The sequence below is a fragment of the Hyperolius riggenbachi genome, chromosome 9 (genome assembly GCF_040937935.1).
Source record: "Hyperolius riggenbachi isolate aHypRig1 chromosome 9, aHypRig1.pri, whole genome shotgun sequence".
NCBI classification, from domain to species: Eukaryota; Metazoa; Chordata; class Amphibia; order Anura; family Hyperoliidae; genus Hyperolius; species Hyperolius riggenbachi.
The window spans coordinates 197,977,862-198,001,459 of record NC_090654.1 but is presented as its reverse complement, the minus strand read 5'-3'; the positions used below and the strand labels follow the sequence as shown (position 1 = coordinate 198,001,459).

General features: G+C 43.1%; 1 protein-coding gene across 8 annotated transcripts in view; it reads right to left on the bottom strand.

The window, feature by feature from the left end:
- STRN3 (striatin 3) overlaps positions 1-23,598 on the bottom strand; it is a 128,191-nt gene that overhangs the window by 28,640 nt on the left and 75,953 nt on the right. For 4 of the 8 annotated variants that reach the window (XM_068253868.1, XM_068253869.1, XM_068253870.1 and 1 more), the window contains exons 7-8: positions 13,980-14,115; positions 4,868-4,978 (exon numbers count right to left, since the gene is read on the bottom strand). In XM_068253868.1, coding sequence (XP_068109969.1) covers positions 4,868-4,978; positions 13,980-14,115 — 247 coding nt within the window. The remainder of the gene's footprint in view (positions 1-4,867; positions 4,979-13,979; positions 14,116-23,598) is intronic. The other 4 variants (XM_068253872.1, XM_068253871.1, XM_068253875.1 and 1 more) reach the window with 1 other exon arrangement.

Below are 23,598 nucleotides of genomic sequence, written 5' to 3'. Positions count from 1 at the left end.
CTCAGTCAACGCTGGGACTCACTCAAGTTGCCAGGAGGCAGTACATGTGAATCCCTGGTGCGCTACTCAATGTGTACACTGGCTAACCCACAGTGTCCAGTATGTGTGCTCTGTATGACGGGACTGAGGGGAATCACAGTACATGTGGTGGAGCACACGAAGACGTTATGTTGACAAACCCCTATTTTCAAGACTAAAATTCTCAACGTATTCGTGAGTTTAAACTGTAAGCTAGCAGCTTGCAGATTTTACTAACTTTAATGTTGGTTACCAGTGTATTCTCAGAGTAAAAAGTTTACCAACATAATTCATAGGACAGGCAAGCCTTTTCTACCTAATGGTTTACATCATATGGGCAACAATTTAAAATTGTTAATTTTTAAGGATTCAGAATAAAAGGACACAAATGGCAAAACTAAAAGGCCCTGACCCATTTTTTTTTTCAGTTAAATGTATGTCAATTTATGTTTCTTAATCGCCATGACCTTGACAAACAGATATCCTTGCATTATATCCCATGTAATTAAACTTTCTTTTGATGGGGCATCTTTTACGTGAAATGTATATTTTTTCTTTTTACACAGCAACCAGCCCCTCAGGGCTTGTTCCCATTGCGTTCTGCTTGTGTGGCCATTCGCGTCAGCCATTGGATGCTTCCCCCCATCCCCCCCGATTTCTGTGCGTTTGACGTTTTTGTTAAGCGCTTTTCTAAGCACTTTTGCAGAGCGATTGCGTTTTTTCACTTCCTGAGATCAGAAAGGAAATGAACTCTTTGATGCAAAAAGAATAAATACAATGTCTTTTTTCTTATAACGCTCACACAATCGCTGCACAAAGCGATTTTGTGAGTGTTTCGCGGTTTCCTATACCTTCCATTGACGCAGAATCGCCTCAAAAATGGCCCATGCACCGCTTTTCTGAGTGGATTGGAAACTGCTCAGATGTGAACCTTCTCATAGAGAATCATTGCACACGCGCTTTCAGGGTGATTTTGAAAATCACCAGCGCTTAAAAAAATGTCAATAATGCCCCTAGGGTGAACGAGCCCTCTAAAGTACTAAAAAGTGCAACACACAAAAAAACTCACTCCCCATCCCTTTATATTTGTTAACTGATTTCCAACAGCGAGAACTATGGGAGTAAAGCCTGACATACAAAAGTTGATTTTTCCTTTTAAAGTGGATCTGAACTCTTGCACAGGACACAAGGAAAACAGAGAGAAATGCAGCCAGTGTGTTTTTAGAGAGAAGAGCCTGTCCAATTCACCCTAATCTTCAAGTAATCACAAGTGTAATTTGATATCTCAGCTGTTTCAGCACCGAAATTCGGCAGTCCTCAGCAGACACAGCTAATATGTAAACAAAGGATGTTAACCCTTTTGTCTGCTTCCGTGAAAGCAGGAAGTAGACACTGCAAATTACAGGAGTTCTGTAAGCTGTAGCAAAGAAATGTTTTTCTTATTAGGTTTTTAAGTATTATGTTATTATAATGTTGATTATCTTTTAGAGCAGAGAGTAAGTTCTGAGTTCAGGTCCGCTTTAAGAAAACAGTCTATTCCTTTTTTTTTATTGAAACAACTGCAAATTAACCAAACAACTGAATTTATGAGAGTGAGCACACTTCCCTCAATGTGATTTTCTCTGTTGGAACCATGTTTGATCATATATTGCCCTCCATTCTTCCTTCTGTTTGTCCTTCAGCTTGAAAGTCACACTGCATAGCTTTTGATCTCTAAATAAAATGTAATATTGGACTAAGGTAACCCAAGTAAATTCATGCAAATGTTTACTTAAGATTATCTATTTATGGAACAAATCTACATCTACCTCATCCATGTAAACAAGTAAGCTGGACATGGAAGAGGAGGCTGCAAATGAGGAGCAACACATGGAAGAGAGGAGCTGCTGTATGTGACTGTTACAACTGGTAGACCACACATAGATTTGGGGGGGAGATGGGGCTTCTGCAAACTGAAGGGAGTCCCAAAATTTGGCTTAGGACAGGAAAAATATAAGTCCTTCCTTGCATGCTGGACTGCTAGGATGATGTGCTTCCTTAGGAATGATTTGTGTGTGTAATGCCAGATAAAATGGCAACTTTCATCCCATCTTACCGTAGTGCATTATCTCTGAAAACTTTAATATCAAGAAGATTTTGTTTGTATTTTGCAAATGTTAGAAGAGCAGTGATATTACTCTGGGATCGTTGTGGTTTCTGCATTTCTACTCTCCCATAGTTTCCATTTTTGGACAGTCTCCATTGCTACGAAGTTATGTACACTGATCTAAGTGAAGGCTAGGGAGGGTATATCTCTGGCTGCTTGAGGATGTTTTGTGACTTCTTGGATTAGATGTTTCTGTGTACTTAAAGTAAATTTGGCAGGCTGGCTTCCCTTGGGAATCTTCAGTAGTGAATCAAGTCTCCTCTATTTGGATGTTATTGTTTTCAGTGTGGTTTGGTGGAATTCCATAGTTCAGAAATGTCCTTGAAATCTTCACAGGCTGATATATTTCCCCAGCTTTTCTTTATGTAATTTAAGGGAATTTTCTTTGATCATGCCATACTGCTCTTGTAGAAGCTATGCAGTAAATATATTACTCTCATAGTAGAATAACAAGAACATTGTGAAATGGGAGATTCAATGTAGTGTTGGCCGTAATCAAACTATCCTACATTTACTTTCCAACAGCTATGAATCTTGTCAGGAATGACTGGATTTGTAAACTTACTTGGAGGGTGACGTGAAATCAAATCTATGAAGCAACTAAACATCCCAACCCAAATCCAAAGGGCTGTGAGTCTCTCTGCTCTCAGCTCGGATTCCACAAACTGTAGAAATATGTAATTAATGGGAGTGTAGAAAGTTGGAATACCATTGCTATCCTTGAGCAACTTCAATGTTCGCCTCACATTTTGAAAGACAAATCCCTGGTGGATGTTAAACATTTAGAGAGAAGACTCTACAGGCAGAGTCATAATGTGGAAGCATTCAATAGAAAAAACACCTTAGCAACAGCCAGAAATTGTGCTGCTGGTAGCAAGATGGAATTTAAATGCTCTCTTGCCCGAGGAAATGGTAAAATTCCCATTACTGAAATAACTTTTATTATGACTCAATTTTAAGTGTACCTGTAGGGGAAAAAAGTGCCCCTTGTAGGGCACTCAGTTTTGGAGGGGGAAGGCTCTGGATCCTGTTTAAGCTTCCCCTGTCCACATCCACCAATCTGTTTGCTTGGGCTCTGGTGGAAAAAGCAGAGCTCGATCAGGTCCATGACACTGTGCATGTGCGAGCCGTCTGTTCTTGTACAGTAGCACGGACGCAGTCGGGCTCTGCTTTTTCTGTCGGAGCCCGAGTGGGTCCATGATACTGCCCGGGCACAGTGCTGCCGCTCCTCAGGGGTCTAACTGTTGGATCGACCTAGCTGAGGACGATGGAGGAAGCCTGTAGCAAACCTCACAGGCTTGTTTTAAGTAGAATGTCTGGCTGGTTGCCCAGGACCGGAGGCTGAATTCATACTCAACCACTCAATTATCGAGGAAGAAGGTCAAAAACAACAGTTTAAGGAGGACAGTCAAGTAAATGTTTTAACTTAAATTCAACAAAATACAAGGCCTAAAAAAGCATCTCATATATGAAACAACATATTCTGAATTGAAACAGGCCTGCAAAGTAAAGAAGGCGAAAATTCCTTAACAGTGATATAGAGTAACCAAGCTGCTCGGGGTGACTCAAACCACTAGGAATGTATAACAGTGATATTTAAGTCCAATTAAAGAAAGTATCTATTTACAGTTGCTAATGATGGTGCAAATCGTTTAATAGGATATTCATATTTTCTCTTTGGTGATATGGATGTTTGCCAACTTAAAGACACTAATAGTGCAAATTATTTATACGGGTTACCTTTGTCTAATCTTACTATCCAATTAAAGATCCGCAACGATTAAGTGTGAAAAATAGATAAGATGTCAAAGTATGCTAATGATTTGTTATCAAAATTGTATATAGCACATAACCATAAGGCTCGTACGTCTGATTCTTCCAAACGACCTGTCGTTTGAACGTCCGGTCATTTGGACATTTGAACGTCCGGTTGTTTGGACATCATTCGGGCTTGTGCACGGTCGGTCGTTCGTTCAGCTGATAAGACGGGTTTTGACGGATCCGCTTGGCGGATTGTTCAAATCCAGTCTTATCAGCTGAACGACCGACAGTACACATGACCGATTTGACATCCAAATGACCGGTCATTTGGAAAACATCAGAGGTGTGCATGTACCTATAAAGGTACAAGGGGCCGTCCTGTTTGCTTAAAACATTTGCAAGGCCATGCTCACTGCTTTGTATTTCCACACAAAATATCTCCTTAATTGTCTGACTCAACTAAACAACTGATTTTCTAGGTGGCTGAAATCTTGTTAAAACTCTTTTTATGAGGGAGGCAAAATGATTAGAGTAAAATGCACAACTTCCAAAAAATGAAAAGTTACAAAACTGGATATCAACTGGTACTGTGGAAATACAGAACACCAAGCACTTAAAATGAGAACATTACTTCAAAAAATACTTGAAGGGAAACAATAGAGTGCAGTATATTCAATGCAAAAATAATTTCATCGATTCCCCTTGGCAATATTATCACCAAATTATTATTTTTTTCTTTTACTGATGAAAGGCCTAAAAACACTGATATTGTCCTCTCCAACTGAAACAATGCTGAAGTGAAACAATATAGAAGATGACACCTCAAGTCCGGTAGCTCTCCTCCTCCACCACTCACAGAGCAGTCTTCAAATGTGTCCTAAACGAACATCACTGTTTATCAACAGAATGGTTTATACAGGTTGAGGTATAATCTCCACTTACGCTTTGCCCCCTTTGTCCCCTTGCGCTCCTTTATGTATTGCTCCTTCAGTTTATTTATCAGAGTCTGGTCTACATCCCAAACCTCAGCAGTTGGGGACAGGACATCCTTTTCTGCATGCAGCATGTTAGTAAAAGAGAGAGCACATATCAACATACATCAGTACGTTAGTATCATTTTCAGCGATACTGTAAGTAACTATGTTAAGCTCTTATTAGTAAATTATGAGTAATATGGCAATACACATATGCGTGCTACAATCAATGACTCTGAAGGCACATGCACTATTTGACAATGATGGGTAGTAGTGTCATTTAAAATGTGAGCAATGATAGCAAAGAGTTTGTTCAGTTAGCCAAAGTTTTACAGCAGATATATTTCACAAAGCTCAAATATCCACATATGGTACTGACTGCATCCTCTCGTACTAGTATCTTGTTTACAGACAAAATTTGGGGGTATTTTTAGAAATTGATAGGCAAAAGCTTTTAATGCAGAGCTGTTCAAATGTTTAGCTTGCAGCAGATAACTAATAAAACTGGTAATCAAAATATGAGCACACTATTGTATAACCCCGCAACTTTTTATACAACAATCTTTAACACTAGGCATTTTCTATTTCCACAACCACAGATACCTTTACTGCCATGCAGTTTTCAACTGGAAATCAAAAGTGTATCTAAATTACAGGAAGATGAATTGTGAGAGCATTTTTAACTCACAGAAAGAGGGAAGAGGGACATTTTTACTCACAAAATTTGGTACTACTAACAAGTCCTATTATGTAACGTAATTTGGGGTGTGGGTCTACTTCAAATAAAAATGAAGTACACTGCTTAGATGCAGCAGTACTTGGTCACCGAATACTTAAGATGATAAGTGGATCCATACTGAATAAGCACGAGTCCGAGCTTGCAGATGTGCCCACCTTGGGAAGTACTCATGGACATGAGAACTTCCAGAGACTGCTGAGGGTCTCGATGGCATGCAAGTTCACCGAAAGATATCGGTGGGACACGGGGACTTAGCAAGGGCTGGGAAGGCTCTATGGGATTCAGCTCCTCCCCTATCCATAGCTAAGTCTCCACCTACTTTTTTATTGTCACTTCAGATTTGCTTTCAAATAAAATACTATTTGCTTGGCTGTTATGGTATTGTCTACCTCCAATACATTCTTAATTACTGAACCAAAACAAGTATACACATCAGTTGTTCTGAATCAGATAGCTCAATACTACTTTTATGTGGTTCAGAAAATGATGAAACAAACTGACAGGGACTGCAGCTAGGGAAATGTCATTTTCATCACAAAAAAGGGAACCTCAAGTCTGGCACCTAACAAAAAAAAAAAAAAGTTTCACTTACCCAGGGATTCCCCAAGCCCCCTGCAGCCGTCCTGTTCCCTCGCCGCTCCTCGAGTGTCCTTCGGTCCCCCACTGCACGTTAGTTTAACCTGGCCACACGTATTCTTCTCAGTCTTGCTGCCGTCAAGCGTCTCCTGAGTAGGAGCACTGCACCTTCGCAGGAGGCGCTTGCTGGCGGCAAGGTTAGGAGAAGAATACACGTGGCCTGGCATGCGCAGCGGGGCCTGGAGGACGTGCGAGGAGTGGCAAGGGCACAGGATGGCTGCAGGTGGCCTGGGAAGCCCAGGGTAAGTGAAACTTTTTTTTTAGGTGACAGGGTTAAAGGATACCAGAGGTGACATGTGACATGATGAGATAGACATGGGTATGTTCAGTGTCTAGCACACAAATAACTATGCTGTGTTCCTTTTTTTCTTTCTCTGCCTGAAAGAGTTACATATCAGGTATGCAAGTGGCTGACTCAGTCCTGACTCAGACAGGAAGTGACTACAATGTGACCCTCACTGATAAGAAATTCCAACTATAAAACACTTTCCTAGCAGAAAACGGCTTCTGAGAGCAGGAAAGAGATAAAAATGGTGAATTGTTTATAAATTTTAGCTCTGGCATTCTTCAATGAATGTGTCATTGAGCAAAAACAATAAAACAGCTAAAACTTAAAAAGTAGATTTAAACAAAATAAAACTGTGGAATATCTTAAAAAGTCATTTTTAAGAGAAGGAAGATAGATACAATTGTTTGTTTCATTAGTTTATTTTCGTTTCGGGTGTCCTTTGAGGTTCGCTTTAATTTAAAATGGCACCCTTCAGATTCCTCTTTCTTCAAGTTTCCTGTGTAACTCGTACAGGAATGCTTTCTTGATCAGAAGGGAGTGTGCAAGGTTTCATCACTTTCTGCTGCCTTAATGGTTTAACTGGACTGAAAAACCAAACCCTGATAATCCACTGATGTGGAAATACAGCATGAACTGAAGATCAACTGGGAATGTAAAGTCACAAGGCGCAAGCCCCCACCCAGAAAGGGAGAACATTATATCTAATGAACAGAGCAGATCATGTGAACACCACTTTCAAATTGAAATTCAGGTAATTAAAGGCCTCACATTTTAAACAGTGACCATCAGCAGGCTAAGTACTAATGGTCCTTACTTTCTAGGAGTTCCATTTTAAAACCAGATAAAGCACAAAACTGAACAGCTTAAATTTATTAACCACCCTGGCGTTCCGTTTCCCCAGGATTTCCGTGCACAGCGTGTTTCAATTAATTTCCAATAATTTGCAACCATATTTTTTTTGCAACCAATTTTTTTTTTGATATTGAATTCAATACAGGTTATTGTATTGAATTCAATTAAAAAAAAAGTGTTTTCTGCAAGATGTTGATGACGCTGTGTGACCCTGGTGTCATCAACACCGATCAACGGGGGACATGTGATTGCCGAGGGAGAAGCAAAATCCGTCAAGGGACATGGAAGAAGACACTGGGGAAGCTATCAGAGGTACGCGACGAGGGATCAGCATGCCAATGGTGAGTATAAGACCCAGATGTATAGGTAGAAGATGTGCAGCCAGGTATAGTTAGCCAGATGTGCAGCCAGGTATAGTTAGCCAGGTATAGTTAGCCAGATGTGCAGCCAGGTATAGTTAGCCATGTATAGTTAGCCAGGTATATAGTGAGCCAGATGTTTAGCCAGGTATATAGTGAGCCAGGTGTGTAGCCAGGTATATAGTGAGCCAGGTGTGTAGCCAGGTATATAGTGAGCCAGGTGTGTAGCCAGGTATATAGTGAGCCAGGTATATAGTGAGCCAGGTATATAGTGAGCCAGGTATATAGTGAGCCAGGTATATAGTGAGCCAGGTATATAGTGAGCCAGGTATATAGTGAGCCAGGTATATAGTGAGCCAGGTATATAGTGAGCCAGGTATATAGTGAGCCAGGTATATAGTGAGCCAGGTATATAGTGAGCCAGGTATATAGTGAGCCAGATGTTTAGCCAGGTATATAGTGAGCCAGGTATATAGTGAGCCAGGTGTTTAGCCAGATTTATAGGTAGCCAGATGTCCCCCTCCCGATCCTTCCCCCCCCCCCCCTCCTAGCATGCTGTGGGTAGCTATCTGTGCTACCCACAGCGTGCAGAACAAGCACACCCTAGGGAATCCCTGGGCAGCCAGCAGGGCAGAGAATGTGCGGGGGGGGATCCCCCACCCGCACAGAGGGGGATCCCCTGCCGCAACAGCCACAATAGAAGGGGGATCCCCTGCCGCAACAGCCACAATAGAAGGGGGATCCCCCGCCAGCACAGCCTCCACATACAAGGGGGAACCCCCGCACATTCTCTGCCCCGCTGGCTGCCCAGGGATTCCATAGGGTGGCTGGATGCTTGTTCTGCACGCTGTGGGTAGCACAGATCGCTACCCACAGCGTGCAATCAGGCATCCAGCCATCCTGGGGAATCCCTCTGATGAGAAAAAAATGCAGCCGGCGGGGCAGAGAAACAGGAAATCTCCCTGTCGGCATGGATGAGCTCAACTCGTCATTAACGTTTTTTGCAAGTTTTTGCTGGACGAACTCCGCTCGTCCATACCGCCAGGGAGGCTACACAGACCTCTATAGTATATGATATACAGACAGTATAAGCAATCAATAACCAAACATAATTCACTCGTCATACACAATTTTGTTGAATATACAAATATGCTGCTCACCGTATGACAATCCCTTGTGAAGCCTTTTACATCATGACATACTATACATATGCCAAAAAGTAACCATTCACATCAAGGCTGTGGAGTCGGAGCAATTTTGGGTTCCCGGAGTCGGTGATTTCATAAACTGAGGAGTTGGGAGTCAGATGATTTGGTACAAAATCCACAGCCCTGGTAAGTATTAGACTAAGGAGTTGGAGTTGAAGCCATTTTGGATACCTGGAGTCGGAGGTTTCATAAACTGAGGAGTTGGAGGATTTTTGTACCGACTCCACAGCCCTGATACACATACAACACACATTCATATATGAACCAAACTGAATTGTAGCAACAAAAAACCCTGGTAACAGCGATCTGCAAATGTTTTTGTCTAATTTTAGGGCTCCTGGTCATGTTGTCAAAGATCACTTCAGTAGCCCCACAAAAGGACCTTACTACCTAGCTCGCTATCTTTCTCATGCTTGAAATTAGTGAACCACCAGACTGTTGGACCATTCTGCCCCAGACCCCTGTGTGAATTATGTTTGGTTACTGATCAGGATTTTGTTACAATTTAGGATTCTGAATTTGTGATTCTCTCCCCCCCCCCCCCAATATACCAACAGTATACGAGAAAACTGTGTCATATTCATTTTTGCTTTAAAAGATGTGCTAGTGCTTATTTTCAGGAGATGTTTTATATTTCTATCAGGAAATGTCCCTAAGCAGAACATTTCCTGTTCCTTTGTACTGTGCTGTTCCTGTGCGGTGTGTCCTCCTGCCTTCCGCACTGTGCCACATCTTACTCTGCTGGATCTAAAGGGGTGCTAATGTACTGATCAAGCATCTGCCCTGCCATCCCTGTGCACAGCTGATAATCTTGCTGTGCGCTGAGATGGCATGACTGGTGCTCGATCAGCACAGCAACCACTGTAAGTTAGCTCCTGCTTTCCTGTCTCTGACATGACGGTCCAATGCCCGGGGGCAAATCAGAGGGTAACATGTATACTTGGAATGGTATACATATCTTAAATTTACTTTACATTTAACTGCCGCTTGAGCTTATTTTCTGGGTGGGGCTTATATTTTGTGCATGCTCAAAATTCCAGCTAGGGCTTATTTACAGGTCAGGGCTTATTTTCGGGGAAACAGTATACAGTGCTGTCTGTGTTTGCAATTTGTCTGCACCCCACAGACAATATTTTCTATTACTGAAAATATATTACACTATACCAATATTTTGAATGGTCTGCATGCCTAGCCTCACTTTTATGTCCATTTAAGACTCTTCAAAGCTTTGGGATTCCAATCCCTTTTATTAACGGGATAAAAGTCCTATTCCAACTTAACCGTTTGCATCAATGTTAACTGCCATCTAGCAAAATAAATTTAGATCCCAGATGGGATGAGCCAAGCTATCCACTCTCCTATTTAATTTGTCTCTAAAAACTTTAATTCAGGCTCTTCAAATACAGAAAGTCATATAAAGAGGAGCTGTAACGACATATAGTAGAATACAATAACTTATTCAAGATACACACTTTTACGTTACATATCCTAGTTTCAGCATCAGAAAAACATCCTTTAGCTAGATATTGCTGTATACTGGTTTGTAACCACACCTCCTACTGAGGCTTATACTCTAGGCTGTTTATAACGTGGAATCCCCTCCCTCCAAGCTTTGTACTGGCTTTAGAACGCTTAGTAGCGAACATTCCGCAGAGATCACCTGGCAGTACTAAAGATGTTGCCAACCATGATATTCATGAACCATACATTTCGGAAAATAAATCTGAGTGGAAAGATTTTACAACGACCAAACACTGACTAAATGATTTCTTAACTAATATTGTAAAGCAATAAGCATTATTGTTTTGGTAACAGTTCCTCTTTAAGGAACATGTACAAGAAAAGAGGAAATCAAATTACTAGCCTATGTAGATGATATAAAACATATCAATAAAGAAAACAATATAATTACAGTACTAAAAAAATGTGGGCTCTGTTCCAAATATAAATAAAACCGAGAAAAAAAGAATAATGGGTGTAGGACACAATAAGGAAACAGAAGAGGAAATTTGTTTCATTACTTACTTCAAATAGTACAAATCCGGTTTGAAATGCCAAGGGGCGTTTGTTAGCAAAGAGACTAGTTTTAATTGTTAACCCTTCCAGTATCTTGGAAACCAATAATATTTTTTCTATATGTTTTATACTGCGTTTTGTGCTTTTTAGAACGTAGATGAAATTTAGGTTTCATACCACTATAAACAGAATACTGGATCCAAGGAGCAGTTTGTCCTCGAAGCCAGATAAAAAAATATTAATTCTGTCCACCACTTTGCTCTTATTCGGATTGCTATTAGAAATTTCATCAGTACATTTTGGGCTTAGTCAGGTTTTAAAGAGAAACCGTAACGAAGAATTGAACTTCATTCCAGTCAGTAGCAGATACCCCCTTTTCCATGAGAAATCTATTCCATTTCACAAACAATTCATCAGGGGACTCTGTATGGCTGATTTTGTGGTGAAACCCCTCCCACAAATGATGTCAGCATCTCACAGCACTGAGGTACTGACATCACACTGTGGGAGCCTTGTTGCATTGTGGGAAATAACAGCAGTTTCCAACTGCCAAAAATGCAAGCAGCATCCCCTCAGGTGGCATCACCTGCCAGCAGTATTTTGAAATTCTGTACACTGCTTTTTTCAAGAAGGTGGAGACGGGCATGTTTTCCACTGTGCTGCATCACCTCTTCTCTTAACATTCTGTAAGCAAAGTGAAAGGTGTTAAACCGGCCCAAATTTTCATAATGCGGCAAATATTTTAAGCCCCATACACACACCTAAGGCGGCAGATAACCACCTGAGCCAACAGTCGGATGTGTGACATCATGTCCTCCCTCAGCAACCTTCCCCACAGAGCGCATCTGCAGCTACACAGCTGACACCCGTCTATACAGGCTAGCCGAGGACATCACCCTAGGGGATTGGGTACTGATCCCTGATGGCCGACATAAAATCTAGAGGTGTAAACGCACCTTTAGGCCTGGAACCCACTGAAAACCGCAAACGCAAAACGCAACCGCTAGCGTTTTGTCTGAGCGGTTTGCAAGCGGATTCATGCGCGTTTTTGGTCGTGTTTTGCAACATTGTATTTTTTTCCCCAGCGGGCGCCTAGCGTTTTGCGTTTTGCGTTTTTATCCTGATTGGTCCTGTGAATTATTTTTAATTTTGTTACAGTGTGCTGAACCGCAAAACGCTAGCAAAACCGCTCAGTTTAGGTTTTGCTGAGCGTTTCTGCTAGCGTTTCAATACTTTACATTGAAGCGCTAACGCTCCCAAAATGCTGCAGGTCCTGCGTTTGCGTTTCTGGGAAACGCAAACGCTCCTGTGGAAGTTGCCCCATCCATTAACATTAGCCCAGCGTTTTGGCAAACTGCTAGCGTATCGCAGTGCTGCCAAAACGCTGCCAAAAGCGCTCCTGTGGGTTCCAGCCCTAAGTGGGCAATACATCTGGATTGCAGACAGGTCAGTTTAGCACCAGGACTCCTACTATAAAGCTATTTTTTTGTTAATACATTTACGAAGAGGGCTTGGCATTACCTCGTTGAAATAATTGAGGCAATCCCAGAAAAAGATTGTGTTTTACTAATTTTTATTAAGGTTTTACAGGACAAAGTGTACAAGTTGATATTTTAAAAAGTCTCAGAAAGTCATAGATTACTTATTAAAAGAGAGCATCAACAGCAATAACATACATTTTAAATAACATAAAATAATTCAAACTCTTGATAAAAGCCCTTAGTTTGGAGGCGTTTGTATCTCTGTAACTTTTCATCTTAGAGGGCAAGGGGAGGTCCTAAAATACAACCCTGAACTCCCTTCACAATTTGGCTTCATCCATCACAAAGCTAAAGCCAAAGACTGAAAAAGATTTTGCCTAGAAGACCATAAATATAATTCAACATTCATGGCGGCTACATATACACTAGTGCAACCTCATTTCACAATGCATGTTGATTTTTGACCTGTGCTGACAAATGCCCTTACTACTCTTTAACCCGGAGGACACAGCATTAATGTTTTCATGTTTTCTAAAAAGAATGTGAAATTCTGATTTATCAGACAACAGCCATTCAGAAGAGGTATGTGGACTGAGCTTCAGTCCACCTTAAATGAACACCAGGGTTGTGGAGCTGGAGCAATTTTTGAGTACCCGGAGTTGGAGGTTTCATAAACTGAGGAGTTGGGTGGTTTTTGTACCAACCCCACAGCACTAGTAAGTATTAGACTGAGCAGCTGGAGTTGAGGAGTCGGAGTACTTTTGGGTACCTAGAGTCTGAAGTTTCATAAACTAAGGAGTCAAAGTTGGATGATTTTTGTACCGACTCCACAGCCCTGATGAGCTCAGGCCAAGAGAAGGTTGCGGTGTTTTAAGATCATGTTTATATTAGGTCTCTTTGCATGGCCTTTTTCCTTTTTTAACCTCTTCTAAAAAGCAGGGATTGAATTTTACGCCCTTTTTGGCAGCTTGGCAGTATTATGCTAGCATCCTGAGTTTTTATTTACCTTTCAATGCATCCCAACATTTTATTTGCTTTCGCTGCAGCTGCTTAATATTGAATATGATTATTTAACTTGTCAATGAGTACTCTTAAGTGTATATTTAAGTTTCTCCCCATCTGTATCCTGTTCATTTACTGTTCAAGGTAAAAAGTACAGGTAAACCAAGTTTCCAGGAGAAAATTTTCATCCCTGAGTAAATTGAAAAAGGAAATTATCTGTATCTAGAACAGGGGTTAAGTGTGCAGAAAAAGACTAATTCTGGTTTTCCAGGGCATTGGCAGGAGAATGGAAACACCAGACGGGAGCTGACATTTTGTCAGCTGTTTGCAAAAAACAACCCTGTTACAAAAAAACTGAAGTGGAAAAATGAATAACAGACTACTGACATTATTGATCACAGAGAACAAAGCATTCTGTCATGGAGTACAGAATGAGTTAATGGTCAGCCAAGACATGAGCGAAAATGAAGCTCTGATGCGTTTACTTGTGGTTCTTACCCCACTCTGTGCCATCGCCTGAACTTCTGGCTTCTCCTGCTCCTTCTCCATCTTCTGCATGCACAAGGAAATCAAAGTCTTTCAAAACTTCTTCTGTGTCTTCTGCAAGTTCTGCAGCTAAACCTTCATTTCCTATCTGTGAGAGAGGGAAGAAATTTAATGATCAATGTGGAAGGCTTATTAAACCACTGTAAATATTCTGAAGAAAAGGTTATCACTACAAACAGAACTATTTATTTATTTAAGTATTTATATAGCTAAAGTATTTATATAACTAAAAACCAATTCTCCAATTATGTAGTACAACTCAGAACAATCTTTATAGAAGTCAAAATTTTGTATGCTCTCTAACAATCTGTATTTCCTCAAGTTCCCAAATAAGAGGTTTCCAGGCATACAGATGTACCACTTAACTAAGGGCCGTTTCCACTACACGCAGATTTGATGCAGAAAAACTGACTCCAATGAATGCCTATGGGAAAATCTGGATCAGAAAAATCGTGTTTAGTGGAAACAGGACCATAGGCATTCATTGGAGTCAGTTTTTCTGCATCCAATCTGCGTGTAGTGGAAACAGGCCCTTACTCCTGTATAAAAACTTGGTGTGTGAATGGCAAAATACCTTCCAAAAGAAAAGATGAGAAAGAAAAAATAAGATCTCTGGCAAGTAGCAAAATATTTTATTTTTTGTTAAATTATGCCTAGCTACCATTTTCAGGATACCTTTCTTCATGAATCTCACCACACATTGATGAAACAGTTATCAGAAGTATGAGGAAAATTTGGGCACAGCTATATTTTCAATGTAAATTAAGCGGTTACAGAATATCGTAGGAACAGCCTGTAAAATAATGATGCAACGGTACAATGTAATGGTTAGAATAGGTTCACACTTGTTTTAAAAATGTATCCGTGGCTCCGTTTTTGGGCTGGATCAGAAACGGAGCCACGGACACCAATGTCAAAAATTGCATCCTTTATCACTTAACCACTTGCCGACCGCCCACTACCAATAGGCGGTGGCAAAGTGGCACCCCCAGGACCACGTAACGCCGATCGGCGGCGGCACCTGGGGGACTAATTAGCCGGGGATGCGCGCATCCGCCGGCATTAGGCTACGCCCACGCATGACGTCAACCCGCCGGCCATTTAACAGCGCCGGCGGGTTGTAAACAGCCCGATCTCCCCTGCAAAAGTGTATAATACACTTTGTAATGTATACAAAGTGTATTATACAGGCTGCCTCCTCCCGTGGTGGTCCCAGTGATCGAGGGACCACCAGGGGAGGAGGCAGCTGTGTATGTAAGCGCGCACGCACGCACGCACACACACACACACACTGATCCTGACCCCCTGCCCCCTGATTGCCCACAGCACTCCTCAGACCCCTCCCCCCCAAATCACCCCCTCAGACCACTGTTTGCACCCAATCACCCCCCCTAATCACCCATCAATCACCCCCTGTCACTATCTGTCAATGCTATATTTTAGATTAGGTCCTAAACTGTCCCCTGGGGGCTCCTGATCACCCCCCACACCCTCAGTTCTTCCCCAGACCCCCCACCCTGTGTACTGTATACATCTATTCTCCCCTGTAATCACCCACTGATCACCTGTCAATCACTCATCAATCACCACCTGCCACCAGTCAGATTAAACCCTAACCTGCCCTTTGCGGGCACCTGATCACCCGCCCACACCCTCAGATCGCCCGCAGACCTGCCCTCAGATCATCTCCCAATTGCATTGTTTACATCTGTTCTCCCCTCTAATCACCCATCAATTACCCCGTCCCTGCTACCCATCAGATCAGACCCTAATCTGCCCCTTGCGGGCACCCAATTACCCGCCTACACCCTCAGATCGCCCTCAAACACCCCCCTGATCACCTCGCCAGTGCATTGCTTTCATCTATTCTCCCCTCTAATCACACCCCGATCACCTATCAATCACCCCGTCACTGCTACCCATCAGATCAGACCCTTATCAGCCCCTAGCGGGCACCCAAACACCCACCCACACCCTCAGATCGCCCTCAGACCCCCCCGATCACCTCCCCAGTGCATTGATTGCATCTATTCCCCCCTCTAATCACACCCTGAGACACCCATCAATCACCCCCTGTCACTGCTACCCATCAGATCAGACCCTCATCTGCCCCTTGCGGGCACCCAATCACCTGCCCACACCCTCAGATCGCCCTCAGACCCCCCCCCCCCCCCTAATCACCTCCCCAGTGCATTGATTGCATCTATTCCCCCCTCTAATCCCACCCTGAGACACCCCATCAATCCCCTCCTGTCACCCCCTAGCACACCTACCCATCAGATCAGGCCATAATTTGCCCCGTATGGGCTCCTGATCACTCGGCCAAACCCTCAGATCCCCCTCAGACCCCTTCCGATCACCTCCCCAGTGCATTGATTGCATCTATTCTCCCCTCTAATCACCCCCTGAGACACCCATCAATCACCTCCTGTCACCCCGTAGCAATCCTACCCATCAGATCAGGCCCTAATCTGCCCCCTGCGGGCTTCTGATCACCCGGCCAAACCCTCACCCGCCCCACCGCAGTGACAATTTTTTTTCTGATCACTGCAAAAAACACTGTACAATAACTGTGGCGCTGTGAAGATCAGTTTTGATTTTTTTTAATCAAAACTCAGTGACCACAGCTTTCTACTTCGCAAGTACTCCCTTTTGCTAGGTAGGTGCTCTTTTCCCTGGATAGTCTCAGAGGAATACCCCCTAAATTTAGCAGTCCACCATGGCAAAAAAGGGGTATTCTGCTGAAGAGGTCGCCGAGATTCTGTACTGCCCCCTTTCACCACCCAGTCTGGAGTCCAGGTGGAGACAGATAATCTAGGATTGGCCCTAGACTTTTTTTCATCTGTTCTGCACCGTGGATCTCTACGACTTAATTGTGGCTGAGACCAACAGTTATGCCACACAATACGCAACCGCCAATCCGAGAAGCTACCATGCCCAGCCTTTTCGGTGGAAACCACTCCAAGCTTAACATTTTTTGGACCTTCTCCTTAACATGGGTCTAGTCAAAAACAATGTATTGCGGTCTTATTGGTCTACGCGACCCAATACATCACATGCCCATGTTCTCTGCTGCCATGTCCAGGTCACAATTTGAGAACATCCTGCGCTTCCTGCACTTCAGTGCCAATACAACCTGTCATCTAAGAGGCCACCCTGCTTATGACCAGTTCCACAAAATGTGGCCCCTCATAGACCACCTGTCATCAAAATTTGCAGATGCTTATACCCCTGAACAGTCATTTTGAGGCATTTGGTTTCCAGTCTACTCCTCACGGTTTTGGGCCCCTAAAATTCCAGGGCAGGATAGGAACCTCACAAGTGAGCCTATTTTAGAAAGAAGACACCCCAAGGTATTCCGTTAGGTGTATGATGAGTTCATAGAAGATTTTATTTTTGTCACAAGTTAGTGGAAAATGACACTTTGTGAAAAAAAACAATAAAAAACCAATTTCCGCTAACTTGCGACAAAAAAATAGAATCTTCTATGAACTCACCATACTCCTAACAGAATACCTTGGGGTGTTGTCTTTCTAAAATGGGGTTACTTGTGGGGTTCCTATACTGCCCTGGCATTTTAGGGGCCCTAAATCGTGAGTAGTAGTCTGGAAATCAAATGCCTCAAAATGACCTGTGAAATCCTAAAGGTACTCATAGGACTTTGGGCCCCTTAGTGCACCTAGGCTGCAAAAAAGTGTCACACATGTGGTATCGCCGTACTCAGGAGAAGTAGTATAATGTGTTTTGGGGTGTATTTTTACACATGCCCATGCTGGGTGGGAGAAATATCTCTGTAAATGGACAATTGTGTGTAAAAAAATAAAAATAAAAAAAAAATGTCAGTGGAAAATGACATTTTGTGAAAAAGCAAAAACAATAAAAATCAATTTCCACTAACTTGTGACAAAAAAAATTATTCTATGAACTCACCATACTCCTAACGGAATACCTTGGGGTGTCGTCTTTCTAAAATGGGGTCACTTGCGGGGTTCCTATACTGCCCTGGCATTTTAGGGGCCCTAAATCGTGAGTAGTAGTCTGGAAATCAAATGCCTCAAAATGTCCTGTGAAATCCTAAAGGTACTCATTGGACTTTGGGCCCCTTAGTGCACCTAGGCTGCAAAAAAAGTGTCACACGTGGTATCGCCATACTCAGGAGAAGTAGTATGTGTTTTGGGGTGTATTTTTACACATACCGTATATACTTGCTTATAAGCCGACCCGTGTATAAGCCGAGGTACCTACTTTACCCTTAGAAACCAGGAAAAAGTGATTGACTCGCGTATAAGCCCCCTTCCCAGTACAGCCCACTCCACAATAGCCAGATGTGCCCCAAGGATGATACAGCTGTGTCTTCAAGACGCCACTAGATGGGGTCATAGATATGAGACTGCCACACAGGAAGAATCCCCAATCATTGCACCTCTGACACATTGCTTGCACGCTACGCTCCACAATAAGTCTTGAGCAGCGCATTCTGCGCACCATGTTGCAGGGGATGGGTGCACAGACACAGCAAGAAGCCAGCCGACAAGAGCAGGATCACTAGTGCACTTTCATGCAGAGAAAGAAAAAAAAGGAACATAGCATAGTGATTTGTGTGCTAGGCACTGTACATACCCATGTCTATCTCATCGTGTCACGTCACATCGTGTACACTATAGTAAGAGATTACTTTAAGTACCCCTTGACACAGATATATTTAATAGTAGTACACAGTACCGGTAATTGTTTCTAAATAGTTTCCAGGCATTTACTATTGCTTTTAACGTTAGTCTGAAGTGAAAATAACCCCCCCCCCACAAAAACAAACAAACAAACAAAAAAAAACCCCAGATACTTATCTACGGAAAGGGAAGGCTCTGGTTCCTATAGAGCGTTCCCATTCCTTGAACAATATGCTCGTCGCAGCGCTGGCTCTTCCGTTTAAACCGTCAGCGGTGGAACAACGGAACCAGGAGAGGAACAGGAAGGCTCTATAGCAGAGGTCCCCAACCTGGGGGCCGCGGCCCCCTGGGGGTCCGTGGGCAGATTTCTGGGGGGTCGCGGCAGATCTGGCCTTTCTCCCTCTCCCCCTAGCGGCCGCCGTTCCTGATACCTTATGAGCGGGCGGCCGCTTTCTTCCTTATATTCCCCATAGCCCCTCTCCTCTTTGAAACATCTCGTATTACAGCAGCGCTTGCTGTGCGACTGCTGTAAGGAGGTAAGGAGGCGGGGCAGCGTTCCCATGGTAACGGCGATCGCCGCTACAGGAAGCCGCTGCCCTATTTCCTACCCTTCCTTACAGCAGCCGCGCGGGAAGCTCTGCTGTAATACGAGGTGCTGCAAGAGGAGAGGAGCTATGGGGAATATAAGGAAGCGACTGCCCGCTCGTAAGGTAACAGGAGCGGCAGCCGCGGGGGGGGGGGGGGGGGGGGGGGGGTATTTTGGTCGGGATAGTGGGCCCCGGGCTCAAAAAGGTTGGGGACCCCTGCTCTATAGGACCCAGAGCCTTCCTTCTCCTTAGGTAAGGTCTGATTTTTTATTTTTCGCTTCAGGCTCCCTTTAATTAAATAGCTAAAATACTAATTTGGCGTAGTAGTTTATACAGGATTTATTGTAGCAGAGACGCTACACGAGCACACACTACTGCGCCGTTACTCCTGTTTACATTTTTGCCTGATGAAGCGGGCTTGAGACCCGAGAAACGCGTTGCAGCTATTTTTGGAGTACTTACTAAATTTACTAAATTGATTAAAATTGTTGTAACATACACAGCGGTTGTGTTTTTGTTGGGGAGACGAGTCCACCCTCGCCACCTACATTTTAATTGGTTTTAATTTGTTACAATTTTTAATCTGTTGGCGCCTCTGTTCCGTTCTTACACTAAATAGGTTATACTTCATTTACTACATAAAGCCCAAGTACCGCCTGGATCAATCAGAAGTAGCCCCTGGGATAGGCGTGAAACTGGTCGAGAACCTCGGTGCTAGAGCACAAGAAGGTATCCAACTGAAATTATCTTTTTTTCATTTAGATCAAGCAAGAGTTAACCTACAAGAGCTCAGCTGAGCATCACAAAAGTTCTGCCTACCTCCCTCTTGACATTGTTCCGATATCTACACAGCTCTAAGCACAGGCATACACCATTTACTGCTGTCAAGGATTTTGGAGTAAACAATATCCAGCTACGTCCAACATTTATGTACACTCCAGATGTAAAATGATATAGGGCTTTCAATGCTTAACCACATAAAAGCATGCAACCTAAGAAACCACAGTAACCTTATGTCACTTACACCATCTCTTTATAAAGGTCACTGCTCTATGAACATCACCACTGTTGTCTGTGCATTTATAATAAATACTGCCAGTAAAATGACTGACTATTAGCTGCACAGAATAACCTAAAACCATATGCATATACCACCTAATAGGTAAAATCTAAAGGTAAGCTGCATCTATATTTATCTTCCTGTGTGCCTACGTTACATGTGTTCCTCTCCTGTGCTTCAGGAGATGAAGACGTAATTCATGTATTAACGTTGCATTGCTATGTTCAGCCTAAGGCAACAGGTGTGTTATGTGCTCACTGTGTTGGGGCCTGGGTGTGGATTTGTGCCATTCATCAAATGAATGGCAGTGCATCTGCTGTGCAGAAAATGTGTCAGGTTGCATTATACTGTGGCACAGTGAACTGTAACAGACTAGAGAAAAAGAGTCCATGCAAAAGCATGGCTTTATTCCACCTGTTCATCGCCCACTGTGTTGTGGTTATGAGCTAGCCAAGAGTGCACTGAAAAGGCTGATAATTTATTAGGACAGGATCGATAAAACTCTGCAACAGAGAGGCACTCATGCCTGCTACACAGCCATAGCAGTTAAGGCACCTGGTTTTTCACTGACCTGAGGAAAAGGGCAAGCACCCGCAAAACAGGTTGTCAATTTTATTTGTTCGAATAAAAGACCTTTTTTTCAATAAACTGGTCAAAATTCTTCAAGAGAGTTAAGATTACTGCTCTGTCTATAAGATTACCAGCTTATTAGCCAATCTTATACGCATTTGGCGCCGCCACCCATATTAAGTATCCTGTTATACCTCTTTAGAGGTGATCGTTTTTTTTTTTTATTTGTCCTAAAGAACATTCGGAGTGTGACCACCCAGTTTCTGCCACAGACCTGGAAAACTGAGCAGGGCGGTTAATTTCCTTCCTGCTCTGACTGTGATTGCAAGGATTTGCAACCCACCTTTGTGAGCATACCGTATATACTCAAGTATAAGCCGACCCCCCCCAACTTTTACACACACATACACATCTCTCTCTAGAATAAATGAATGACTCGAGTATTAGCCGAGGGTAGGAAATGCCGTGGGGTTTTGGTGCAAAAAAAAAAAAAGCATCGTTTGGTGAAGACGGTTGACTTGGAGGGGACAGATGGGACACAAGCACATGATACACAATCAGAGCTGACGAGGAGACAATGGATGTGTGTGCCATCTAGGGACCAGGCTGTTCCCCTGGACTGCTGCTCTGAATGGCTGGCTGCGTTTTGCCCTGGATTTGGCCCCTGGACACAGCAAAGAACACACATTTACACTAAACTTCTCTCCCAGAGTATCACCAGCAGCACCCTGAACGGTCTCACCCTGCAGACATGACACTTACTGGTAAGGGTGACATCAGCCTTGCCCCTTGTATCAAGAGACATTTGGCTTTGTCACTCAATAACAGTGGAGGAAGTTTTCTTTGGAGCACAGAGTGATTCCCCCCCCCCCCTCGCTACATAAAAGTAGGAGCTGTATTTATATAGTGATGCTGCATTTTAAATGAACAATCAGTGCCTGTGCCGTATCCTGCCTCCCTCTATTTGCGGCTTTTAACCACTTCGCGTCCCTGGTCATTTTCACAATTCAGCTCAGTTCTAATTACTTTGGCAATAACTTTATCAATAACTATCACCACTAAATGATCTATATATACTGTTTTGTTCAGGACAAATTAGGCTTTTTGTGGCTGATAGTTGTTTTCAGTAGGTACCTTATTTTCTATGCATTTTAAAATGAAAATAGGGAAAAAGTGAAAAAAATAGATAGTTTATTCACTTTCATACATTATAGCTTTAATGTAAACAGTCCTATTGTACATTAAACACTCACATTTTATTTGTCTATATCTCCTGTTTATTAAAACAGTTCTTTTGTTTTGACAATGTATTAGTAACACATTGTATACACTACCTAATAGTTACATTTGTCTGCTCCTAAATGTTTATTTTTCCACTTGTTAATTCATTAGGCTTGCCATTGAATTCCCTAGGGGAAGGAGAGTGCTTTTCTTTCATTCTGTTACAGCTGTATAGCATTTTTATCAGTTCAGAGATAACAAAACAGTGTTATCTAGGATTTTGTAGGGAAGAGAGCGCAGAGACTTATTTTAACGTCCTGGAGCTTCAATGGGTTAAGTTGCGGTGGCCACATAAGCCCCCGTTTGTCAGAGCGGAAAACCTCTGTGTCTTCTTTCACCAATTTCGAACCCCCCCAAGTTTACGGTCGTGGTCCCCCCTCCCCCCAAGCAAATGCAGCGCGGTTTTGTATCCTTTGCCAGCTGGTTCAGCATCCACGGCAAGATTCCTCTACAACTTTTGAGTACCTGTCTCTTTGCTATGACTCCTGCAGTGGCGCCCGTGTGCTGCTAAATGGCGTCGTAGCAAAGAGACTGACCTCCAAGTTGTAGAGGAATCTTGCTGTGGACGCTGAACAATTTGGCAAAGGATACAATACCACGCTGCATTTGCCAAGGGGGGGGGGGGGGGGGTTATTTGATTGGACACTCGGGGGGATGGCAAAAGACGAGACAGAGGTATTCCGCTCTGGTGAACGGAGACTTAGACAGCCACCACAACTTAAAAGCCGCACTCTGCACAAGGAAAGAGGCGGGACACGGCACAGACACGGATTGTTCACTTAAAATGCAGCATCGCTATGTAAGTACAGCTCCTACTTTTATGTAGCGGTGGGGGGATACACGTGGGGGTCATGACAAGTATAAGCAGAGACCAGCACTTTTGCGCCAGTTTTTAGGTCTCAAAATCTCGGCTTATACTCGAGTATATATATCCTTAGCAATTTGCTTTTCTGAAACTTACACAATTCTGCACCATTGGGCTCCTGGTTTCCTTTGGTCTTTTAGATGAGCCTGCAGTTGTTGCAATCATAGGATCAATCAACATAATCTATATACAGTAGTGATGGGTCGTTCTCGAACGAGCCGGCTCTAAGAGCCGGCTCTTTGCTGTGAACGACAAGAGCCAGCTCTAAGTTTTAAAAGAGCCGATGCCTCAGTCGCCCCACAGAGCTCTGCTTTGCTCTGTAATAAAGGGCGCTGAGGCATGCTGGGAGATGTAGTCCTCCTCTTCCAACTTGTAGGAGTGTATGGAGCGGAGCAGAGCAGTAGCAGGAGGGATTGCCCCATTCAGAGAAGCAGTTTGGAGTTGTCATGGAGATGCAGCCAAATAGACCAGCAGGGCTTCCAGGCAACTGGTATTGTTTAATAGGAAATAAATATGGCAGCCTCCATATACCTCTCACTTC